The sequence below is a fragment of the Neoarthrinium moseri genome, assembly GCF_022829205.1.
Source record: "Neoarthrinium moseri strain CBS 164.80 chromosome Unknown scaffold16_Wmoseri_CBS_16480, whole genome shotgun sequence".
NCBI lineage: Eukaryota > Fungi > Ascomycota > Sordariomycetes > Amphisphaeriales > Apiosporaceae > Neoarthrinium > Neoarthrinium moseri.
This window is the reverse complement of record NW_026055130.1, coordinates 503,249-514,349: the sequence shown is the minus strand read 5'-3', so window position 1 is coordinate 514,349 and position 11,101 is coordinate 503,249. Positions and strand designations below refer to the sequence as shown.

Genomic DNA, 11,101 nt, shown 5'->3' with positions numbered 1-11,101 from the left:
CCCCCCCCCCCCCCCCCCCCAATCTGACACCCTGGGGCCCGAGCCAACACCTGGCAAAACTGGAGCCCCCAGCCGCCGGTGCCCATCCCACCCACCGTCCACCCACTGGGGCACCGTCCCACGGTCCCACCGTCCGTCGCCCATTGATCCTTTCCCCCCCTTCCGTTCCCATCTTTCCATTCACCGATAGGTCGGAATCATCATCATCGCCAGCCCGCCCTTCGCTGCCATAAAACTCTTTTTCTTCCCAAACAACAATCCACCACTTCGACGCCGCCCCCGCGCCTCTGCCCCCCTTCGACGACGCTCTTGATACCCTCCTCTGGTACGTTCGCCCGCGCCCGCCGTCCGTCCCGCATCCCCCGCCGCTGCGTCCTTTGTCGCCTGCGCCGTGGGCGTTGGCCCCTCGACCGTCGATTCTTTTCTCCCTCATTCCATCTTGGGCTGACTGATAAATAGCCTTCGCAGCCCCCAACCCACCTCGCGACGACGAACTCACGTCCGACGCATCACACACCCCACATCTCACAATGGCTTTGAAGCGCATCAACAAGGAACTCACAGACCTGGGCCGGTACGTTTTGACGCTCACCCCTCCCCTGGCTTTCGCTGCCCAGAGCCTTGCGACAAGTCATCCATCCCACTTTGCTTTTCGCTGGCCCAAGGTGGGGCGCCAGGCTGGGAGCGGGGTGGTCATTATCGTTCACGATAACCTCACCTCGCTGACCCTTCCTCGCCTCGCCGGCCGTGCCTGTCCCTCTCGTGGTGTCACGGCCGTGCTAACATGCTCATCGCAGTGACCCTCCGTCGTCATGCTCCGCCGGTCCCGTCGGTGAAGACCTGGTACGCCCCTCCCCTCTCGCTACGGCCTGCCGACCCCCGCCGAAGCGATAAGCGTGCGCCCGCCGGGTCCCCACGACTCGCTTGGGCACACGACCATTCGCCAGAGGCATCATCGTCGTCGCGATGGACTTTTACTGACTGTGGTGTTCTGTAGTTCCACTGGCAAGCAACCATCATGGGTCCCGTAAGTTCACCACTCATCTCCCTCTTGGCTCAGACACGTGCGACACTGGGACGCCTCGTTGCCACAAACGGCGCGAGCGCTCCCGTGCTCAATATGTGGCAGCGCAACGCTGTCTCTAGCCCTGGCACTCCGGCCATCGCGATGCTGACTATGTGACTGACAGAGCGACTCGCCCTACTCGGGAGGCGTCTTCTTCCTCGCCATTCACTTCCCCACAGACTACCCCTTCAAGCCCCCGAAGGTCAACTTCACCACCCGCATCTATCACCCCAACATCAACTCAAACGGCAGCATCTGCCTCGACATCCTCCGTGACCAATGGAGCCCCGCTCTGACCATCAGCAAGGGTATGTCCCTCCCAACACCCCTTGCCCACCTCTGCGAGTACTCACTTACCTTGTGTGGCAGTCCTGCTCTCCATCTGCTCCATGCTGACAGACCCCAACCCTGACGACCCGCTGGTACCCGAGATCGCACATGTCTACAAGACAGACCGCCCCAGATACGAGGCGACCGCCCGAGAGTGGACTCGCAAATACGCCATTTAAGGGAAGAGGGGGGACGACGCGGATGTGAGTGGGGTTCACTGTGAAGCCTAATCAGGGTCTTCGGTTGTGGTCAAGGCAAAGGGACGACCAACAGAGATACAGCTCAGCATTCGACTGTCAGTCAATGTCACGGAAAGTTTTATGCCGGCGTCCCCATCGATACATATTCCTTTTTCTGGTTTTGGGTCTCTTTTGTGAAGAACGCTCCACGCATGACTTATGGGGTTGGCATCATTTCGGATGGCGACATGCTTTGCTAGTTAGGTTGTAGACGACGCTCGCATTGAGCAAGAATGAAGGCTCATGAGACAACCGTTGCTTTGGTCCATTCATGGTGATGCTGTGTCAATTTCTTGGCATAATCACGTGTCAGTGCCTGGAAGAAACGCAACATTCACGAATTCTTCCACTTCCATCAGGTGATCAATGCCTTAATTTGATGAACTAGACTATGAACTCGGCATCAGGCGGCTATTCAGGAAAACGTGCTCGTCATAAGTACAAGACGCAGACCCAGGCAGATATCTCATCACCTCAGTATCGTTGTGCACCAATCATATAATACCTACTTTGTTCTCCGTCTCGGCATCCGGACATGGCTGGATTCTGCTGATCAGACCAAACGAAACATGGCCCAGAAACGGAAGAGCCGGCGGTGGCGATGATCACAGGTCAAATTTCTCGGGCTATTTTGATGTCCATTACTTCACCTACGCAATGTGGTCTGCCCTTCTGGCAAAGGATTCACTCCAGAACAACGGAAGTCTGGCGTTGGTCGGAGGGCTGTGATTAGGTGCAATAGCTTGTGCCAGGTCGGACGCAAATTGCTCCCCTTTGAGGGTATAATGCATCATGACCCTTCAGTCAATGCGCTCATGGACTGACTTGCCATGCCATGCGATATGCCAAGTGGCATGGCCAGACGACACGAATGAAGAAAGGAGAAGGGCCAGGGAACAAGGGAGTTGGCTACGTCTGACGACCTAAAGTAGGGATAGGGCGAAGCAAACGGGTCTCGTACAAGAAGTATAGCAAGTGCCATGCTTGCGCACTAGCACCTGGAGAAACAGGGATGAGGCAGCAGAGCCTCATCGACTCCAGCCAGCTGGGCTTGCCTCATTTGCCGCTTACCTCATCGTTGCGAGACGCATATGCTCTTGTTTGTCATCGCGACATGCATCCTCTCCCTCAAACCCCCAACGCACGTCCTGAGAGCAGCAAGCCACGCGTGGGTCGTACCATGACGGATGATTGGAGAACCATCCTTGGGACAGCAGCTGCCCGAGTGAAACGAAACCAGGTCTCCGGAAGGGGGACAAATCCAGCGTGGGATGCTTACACAGCACAACTTCAGAGGAGGGGCCAGACTTTGCCAGACGTACGATGAGGTGACTCGATCCCACGCAATCCCCTGGGTGCTATCATTAGAGCGATCTGCTCCAGGGATGGATGCAGCGGGACGTATGCAAAGGTCCGAAGGTCCGTCACCGTCACCATGTACATGTGCATGTCGAGTCGAGATAGCGAGGCGAATGGCGGCTTGCGATTCGCCGGCGGCTGTCTGTGGTGGTGAGACACCCGGGGCAAGCGTGAGGATTCGTCTGAAGTCCGGGACGGCCTCGCAAGCGGGTGCCAACTTTGGTGGTGGTTGGAAAAAAAAACGACTAGTTATGGTACACAGAAACCTCTGGGACGGGGCATAATTGAAGGTATAGCCCAGAGGACGACCACCTACCGATGACACAACGCCGGTTGCGCACACCAAGTTCCTCTCTCCGTGGTTCATCTCAAGCCAGGAAGAAGCCAAGGAAGATTTGCCTTGCAGGCAGAATGCATATAGTACAAGCTGGACTATGGCACGACCCAAGAGCCCAGCGGCGCGCAGCATCATGTCCGTCTGTTGGCCTGACCAATGCAGCATGCGAGCGCCCGGCGACGGGCCCTGCAACGCCTCGGGTCGCCAAGGCCGCTTGCCAGTGTCGCAGACCCCTGACGAAACCGCCTGCGACACGCCCTACCCCGGATGCGCTGGGGGGCGCCAGCCAATCGAGCCCCGCGCGACCCGGCCGCCGCCCCCTCCAGGGACTGGGGCCCAGGAGGTGCTGGGCGGGCCACCCGCATTGACGCCGACCAGCCCATCCAACCACGACTCCCCTAACCTCTTCAGGTGCTTGCTTCTTTCTTGCGTATGTTTTTATCCACCTGCTTCGCCGTGTCGTCGATGGATGAAAGGGCCTGCTTGGCTTCTTGTCGTCGGAAGCTCGTCACAAGGGTAGCCGCCCGAGGGCAAAGTGGTGCCATTCCCCACTCTTCTCCCACGTTTCTCTGGCCGTCCCCTGTGCTTGCGAATCTCTCTGTCTGTGCAGCTTCGCGAGCGAGCCGTTGACGAACAGTAGACACGATCCAATAGTTGGCGGCGGTGTGGGAGAAGGCGACTTACGGAACGCGGAGTGCGAAGGACTTGTTGAGGGGCGAAGTTGGTAGAATAACTACCTCCATAGGAGAGAGCCTTGTACTCAGCAAGCGCTGAGAACTCGGGAATCATTGACCATGGATGGAAACACGGTATCAGAGATCACGGCTGAAGTCAGAACAACGTTGATAGAGACGATGCCTCCCGGGATATGCTTGCAGCAATAATCCCGGCACCCAAGCCCAGGAACAAGCTCTTGGGGCTCCACCACATCTAGCCGTCCAACCGTCAAGCTTGGCCCCCTTCGACATCCTGAACCACACTGTAACCGTCCCTAGACTTGATCGAGACCATTTCGTTTCGAGACTCTGCTGATGTCTTTCCACTCTGCGTGTCCACGGTCCAGCTTGCGCCCCCCCGTCTTGGCCAATGAGACCCATCGTGGTCGCCAGATTGATGGGGTCTATGCACTATTCGCACCGTTGTAAGCATCCCCCGGTCCCGACACATCTCCCGGGTCTGCGTCCACTATCTTTTTGCCATGGGCTTGGCCATTGGGTAAACGGTCCCTCGCTGCAGATGTCAGGGCCGCTCAGGCGTCACCTCGTGCCTAGCTCTGTAGCCGCAATGTCACAGATACCGTACGAGATGGGATAAGCCTATTGCCCTACTGCGACCCTGGGTTTCTAACCCCCATCCTCCCCCCAAATGCCATGGGTATCTCTTTTACTCGCCTTCACCTGCTTTGATTTTCTTCCCATTCCCCAGCAGCGTCTCTGCCATTCGGCATTCTAAAACAGGACGCGCCATCGAAGCAGCCGCCAGGTGCAGGCATCGTAAGGTATGATCTACGGGCGAGCGATCCTCTGTTTCTTAATGCTTGGCGATTTTCCTTAACATCTGTCGCCCTCCCACTTCCCGCCCTATGCATGATCCTCTTCTGCCCTGCGTCCTTCCCTTCCCTTCGCTTCCCTTCCTTCGACCGTCCCAACCACTTCAGACTACCCTTTTTGTTCTGTTGTTTTTCTTCCTGTCGGTCCCGCTGGTGCGTTATAGTTCGTTGGCTGACCGGCGCGGCTTTTCCAACTCAGTTGCGATTGCAGGCTTCAGTCCACATTACATTCTTTCAATAATACTTTTGGGTGGGAGGTGCCTGATATCGCACGCACTCTGGAACTCGTCGACTCTCATTTAGATGGACGGACAGCATCTCAGCCGGCTCTGAAGAACTCGAAAGCTCCATCAATCTTACAGCTCGTAATCAGGGATATATAATCAAGAGGGGGTAAATCGCCTCGCGTCAGAGCTTGGGACTTTAGAAGAGGGTTCTGGTGGGCTTTGGAGGAGCCCGTGGACTCGGTCGCATTTGGATACCGACAATTTCCACGACACCGCCAAATTCACGCAGCCGCCATGTCGTCGTACGCGTACTCGGACTACGGGGAGAAACCGACGGAGCGGTCAAGATGGACGCCGTTGAACAGGATGTTGTTGTCTGGAGAGATGACACAGGAGAAACAGAAGGATTTGTCCATGGCGGAGAAGTTCGACCGATGGATGATTAACGAGGGTTACCGAAGATTGTATGTGGCAAAACCCGTGAGTATCTCTATCGGGAGACGGTGCTGACTCGCCCTTGCAGTTTTGTCTTCGTTTTCATGGCTCTGCACGCCATGGTTTTCGCATTTGGTTTCGTCAACTATGCCGTCAAGGATAACCTGCAAGTTGCGCGAGACACCTTTGGTCCGACCTACATGATTGCCAGATCCGCCGCTCTGGTGCTCCATATCGACGTTGCTCTGGTTCTGCTGCCGGTGTGCAGGACGTTTATCTCCATCGCCAGACAGACGCCCCTGAACGGCATTATCCAGTTCGACAAGAACATCACCTTCCATATTACTACGGCGTGGTCCATCTTCTTCTTCTCGTGGGTCCACACGATTGCTCACTGGAACAACTTTGCACAGATCGCGGCCAAGAACAACCTGGGTATCTACGGCTGGCTTCTTGCCAACTTTGTATCCGGACCTGGCTGGACGGGATATATCATGTTGATTGCGCTGACCGGCATGGTGCTGACCTCGTATGAGAAGCCCCGACGAGCCAACTACGAACGATTCTGGTACACTCACCACATGTTCATCGTTTTCTTCCTGTTCTGGTCCTTCCACGGAGCCTTTTGCATGATCCAGCCCGACACCGCACCGTTCTGCATTTCTGTCGGAACGACAGCCATCGGTGTCTTCTGGCAGTACTGGATGTATGGTGGTTTCATTTACCTGGCTGAGCGTGTTGCGCGCGAGGTTCGAGGACGACACAAGACCTACATCTCCAAGGTCATCCAGCATCCCAGCAACGTCTGCGAGATCCAGATCAAGAAGGAGAACACCAAGACGAGGGCCGGACAGTACATCTTCTTCTGCTGCCCCGAGGTGTCGCTGTGGCAATACCACCCTTTCACCCTCACCAGCGCACCGGAGGAAGACTACATCTCGATCCACATGCGTGTCGCCGGTGACTTCACGACGGCCGTGGCCACCACTCTTGGCTGCGACTTTGGCAAGAAGGGCAAGGATACCTCAAAGGTCGTCGGTGTGGACGGGCAGAGCAGCGATGTCGACCCGGCCCTGAAGCGAGTCCTTCCTCGAGTCTACGTTGATGGGCCCTTTGGTTCCGCCTCCGAGGACGTGTTCAAGTACGAGGTTGCCGTTCTGTGCGGTGCTGGTATTGGTGTCACGCCCTTCGCCTCGATTCTGAAGTCGATCTGGTACCGCATGAACTACCCGCAGAAGAAGACGCGCCTGGCCAAGGTCTACTTCTTCTGGATCTGCCGAGACTTTGGCTCCTTCGAGTGGTTCCGCTCGCTCCTGCTGGCCATCGAGGCCCAGGACGTCGACGGCCGCATCGAGATCCACACGTACCTGACGGCCAAGATCAAGGCCGACGATGCCACCAACATCATGATCAACGACGCCAACGCCGACAAGGACACCATTACCGGCCTGAGGAGTCCGACCAACTTCGGCCGCCCCAACTGGGACATGATCTTCCGCGGTATCCGGAAGCTGCACGCACCCGCCGAGGCCGGCGTGTTCTTCTGCGGACCGAAGGGTCTAGGTAGTGCGCTGCATATCTTCTGTAACAAGTACAGTGAACCTGGGTAAGTATTGCATCTGCAGTAATCGTTACATGTGCCCCTCTGCTAACCATTGACTAGTTTCTCCTTTGTCTGGGGCAAAGAAAACTTCTAGACTTTTTACCTGCTTCGTGCTCTTGCGGTGTCTGTGCTCTGGGAGCAATCACGTTGACTGCAGAGCGATGTGTCTAATATCCAGAACAAAGTCGTCTACTGGTTCGCCGAAGCCTGTAGATTACTTGACCTCGGACTCGATGGCCGTTCACAGAGGGGCGTACCGCATGGCAGGATGAGCTAATACCCTAGAGACTCGCTCATTCCATGCAACCAGCGTTGCTTGCCCGCCTCGACAAGGAGAAAGAGGGTTGCTTAGCTTAGAGGACGTGAGGGGGGAACTTTATACACTTCATGAACCAACAAATCTTGTATCTAGCGACGTTGCATACCATATTAGAATTCAATTCTTGTTTTGCAAGGAAATCGCATCACATTCAGAGCCTCATTGCAACGATGAGAGTAGTGCATGCATAGCAAGAGTGGGTGGGCTGCTTCGTCTGGAGAAGCCCAAATCTTCCACGGAGGCGCCGGCATCGCGAACACACAATGCTCGCCGACAATGTCCGAGCCAAGATCCGCAGGGCCGAGTACAGGCCAGGCGAAAGACAGGCACGCTCTACGGAGGGACCTCAGCTCTACGTCAGCGGGAATCGATCGATGCAGAGTGGGTCCGACACTCCGGGAAACCGGCGCTGAAACGTCAGGCCACGCCCTGACGCCCTTGCATCACGGCGTTCCAGGAGGTTCTGCGTAGGCGCGCAGCAAATGGTCCGGCCCCCCGCCGTAGGAAATGTAGATCTGACAGGACGTGGGGAGCTCAACTACGACCTTTCCCGCTCCATTATCGAGTTCTACTCCATCGTTGCCCCCGGATACCTGCCATTCGCGCTCAAGAGATGACATCGTGGCCAGCCTCTCGGCCGGTGGGACTCGGCCGCTAGAGAGCTGCCAATGTCATGGCGCCCGCTTGCGTGGGGCCCTGCACTGGAGAACAAAACGTCATGGGGGAGCAGACATGGGCCCGGTATTGAGCCCAGCCCGACCTGTTCCTCCGCCGTGGAATTGGGCTGTTCCTGGGAGCCCGCGGGCCTGGATTGGATTGCCGATCTGTAGTTTAATGCGACAGCATCGGATGGGAGGGGTTCTCCTCGACGAGAGAGCCGGAGGACACGGCACGGCGGAAGAACCGTCGGAAGAACCGCCTGATGGCTTGATGGCGGGGACTGGCGGGCGCCGAGAGCTCAGCGCTCTTCGCGATTTCTGTATGCTCTCGGGTGTACCTTGGTGGCCAGCTTCTCTGGCGCTCCCCGCAGCATGACGGCCCCTGCAACAGTCGGCAGATTGAGCAGATACCGGTAGACTGCCACGATGGACGGCAAGGTCCTCAGGGCAAGACTGCGATCGATTGCCCCTCGGACACACTATCGGCTCTTTCTCCAGTAGTTTTTACTGCATGGAAACCGAGTGCCCCGCGTTGCTATCGATTGGGGGGACGGATTGGACGGGGCCTTTGTCATGGCCATGCAGGCCATGACATCACTAACACCTCGTATACCCACTGAATACAATTCACGCAGGGCAGAGAGGGAGTATGTGTGTGAGTGAGTGAGCAGGTTGGCGGGAACGGGGCTGAATTGTTCTCGATCCCGTTGCTTAAAGAGGCCGCACTCCTCTCCCGATTCTGCTGGCCAAACTATATCCATCTCTTCCACTCATCTCTCTACCATACTCCCGAACCGAACTATACCAATACCCAACCAAAACCCCCCTTTACCAACCAAACCGCCATCATGCCTCAGCGTATCCCCACCGCCTCCAAGCTCCTGGACCTCTTCTCCCTGAAGGGCAAGGTCGTCGTCGTCACCGGCGCTTCCGGACCCCGGGGTATGGGCATTGAGGCCGCTCGCGGCTGTGCCGAGATGGGCGCCAACGTCGCCATCACCTACTCCAGCCGCAAGGAGGGCGCCGAGAAGAACGTCGAGGAGTTGACCAAGGACTACGGCATCAAGGCCAAGGCCTACAAGTGCAACGTTGGCGAGTTCTCCGAGTGCGAGAAGCTTGTTGCCGATGTCATCAAGGAGTTCGGCCAGATCGACGGCTTCATTGCCAACGCCGGTGCTACCGCCGACGGTGGTGTCCTCGAGTGCCCCAAGGAGTCTTGGGACAAGGTCATCCACACCGACCTGAACGGCACTGCTGTAAGTTGACTCGATTCTGTCCCGGCACGCAGTGAAGTCGATGCTAACTCGTTCCTTCTCAGTACTGCGCCAAGGCAGTCGGCTCCCACTTCAAGGAGCGCGGCACCGGCTCTTTCGTCATCACCGCCTCCATGTCCGGCCACGTCGCCAACTTCCCCCAGGAGCAGACCTCGTACAACGTGGCCAAGGCCGGCTGCATCCACATGGCCAAGTCGCTGGCTAACGAGTGGCGCGACTTTGCCCGCGTCAACAGCATCTCGCCCGGCTACATCGACACCGGTCTGTCCGACTTCATTGACGAGAAGACTCAGGCCCTGTGGCGGTCCATGATCCCCATGAACCGCAACGGCGACGCCAAGGAGCTCAAGGGCGCCTACGTCTACCTCGTCTCCGACGCCAGCACCTACACCACTGGCGCCGACATCGTCATCGACGGTGGCTACACCTGCCGATAGATGGCTTGATTGCTTTGGGTTTCAAATCAACTGTACGAGAGTCAGAGCATGTCTACTGTGATTTTTCTTCAATGGGCATGGAAAAGGGTCGTACGGCGCTAGGCGTCTTTAGATATTTGAATTGGTAGATACGACGTCAATGAATTGACTCATGAACAAACTTCTGCTACCTCTTGATCGTGATGTTGGATGTTGGATGTTGGTAGTGTTGGTCTTGTTGGTACATTCGAGAATGTGCATTGCTGAGGCAAACATCCATGCACTTTCAAAAATGCTGCATGCGATCGGATCAGTGACAATCTGACTGCTCAGTCCGTATGGCAGTGGAATGTTTGCGCTCGAACTGGAACGTCAAGGACAGTTGGTGGGCCCCGCATGATTGGCCCAAGATGGATGCAGTGCTTGGATGAGCTGTCATATGCCGGATCCTGCGCCAACAGCTTGATTGCGTGTCCGAACTTATGCCTCATGATCTCTGCCATTGTCACCGCTGTAGCGTGTTGCGTTGTAGCCCTGAAAGCATGACCCTCTGGGTTAACCTCGTCACAGGCAAGGTCATTCGTGAGGGTGCCTAAACCGAAACAGATGATCTTGTTTATATTCTGGGGGATGTGCGCTTCTATGAGCTTCTGCTTCAGCTCGGTGCATTTCGTGCTGGCGTCCCACCCTTTTTTCTGCTCTTGGTAAAATTTCTGCAGTCGCTGTGGGTTTATGTCTGCTGTGAGCTCCCGACCGCCGATGACCGCGACATGCAGTGGACAGGCATACTGCAGCGTATTCTGTGACTTGGCGCTCCAGAAAAAGTCTTGATACATTTTAAACCCTATCATAAGTTCGCTGTGAATATGTCAGTCAATCTCTCTTCCTGGAAGTCTTTCTAAGCGGCTATAGCATCTGCTTTGATCACTGCTACGCCCATTCAAGAGCAAAGCTGCCAAAGGCTTGATCGGAGACAGTGGAGTTTCGACCGACATAACTGGAATCCAGGCGTGATTTACCAAAACATGGGTTGCGAATCTAATGCACCCTTTTCGTCAGACGTAACCATGCGTCCTGTGAGTGAGCGCAACCGAAAGGCAGTCGGCTGCGGTACCTTGGCAAGTTGTCTTTCCAAATCCTGGATCCCCTCTTTGGTGAAAAGACGGACGCCATCATCGTATATCTCCCTTAAGGAGTCATTTGGCTGCGGGTTTTCCTTTCTGTACTCTTCAGCAGCCAGCTCCTCGTCCAAAAGAAATAATTCACCTTTTTCTGCTTCAGCAACCAT

The 11,101-nt window shown here is 56.1% G+C and overlaps 4 protein-coding genes across 4 annotated transcripts; 3 read left to right on the top strand and 1 right to left on the bottom strand.

Annotated features, from left to right (window-relative positions):
• Window positions 1–530: 530 nt before the first annotated feature.
• On the top strand, window positions 531–1,575 carry JN550_005382 (uncharacterized protein; the record flags this gene model as incomplete). Its single annotated transcript, XM_049317003.1, has 5 exons — window positions 531–574; window positions 798–843; window positions 998–1,027; window positions 1,191–1,374; window positions 1,436–1,575. The coding sequence occupies 5 exons, from the start codon at window positions 531–533 to the stop codon at window positions 1,573–1,575; spliced, it is 444 nt and encodes a 147-aa protein (XP_049172798.1).
• Window positions 1,576–5,401: 3,826 nt separating this feature from the next.
• Window positions 5,402–7,239, top strand: JN550_005381 (uncharacterized protein; the record flags this gene model as incomplete). Its single annotated transcript, XM_049317002.1, has 3 exons — window positions 5,402–5,571; window positions 5,631–7,148; window positions 7,206–7,239. 3 exons carry the CDS (start codon window positions 5,402–5,404, stop codon window positions 7,237–7,239), a joined length of 1,722 nt encoding a protein of 573 aa, XP_049172797.1.
• A 1,732-nt stretch (window positions 7,240–8,971) lies between these two features.
• Window positions 8,972–9,834, top strand: JN550_005380 (uncharacterized protein; the record flags this gene model as incomplete). Its single annotated transcript, XM_049317001.1, has 2 exons — window positions 8,972–9,379; window positions 9,442–9,834. 2 exons carry the CDS (start codon window positions 8,972–8,974, stop codon window positions 9,832–9,834), a joined length of 801 nt encoding a protein of 266 aa, XP_049172796.1.
• A 308-nt stretch (window positions 9,835–10,142) lies between these two features.
• JN550_005379 (uncharacterized protein) lies at window positions 10,143–11,101 on the bottom strand (the record flags this gene model as incomplete). The annotated part of the gene is made up of 2 exons (XM_049317000.1): window positions 10,143–10,671; window positions 10,833–11,101. The coding sequence occupies 2 exons, from the start codon at window positions 11,099–11,101 to the stop codon at window positions 10,143–10,145; spliced, it is 798 nt and encodes a 265-aa protein (XP_049172795.1).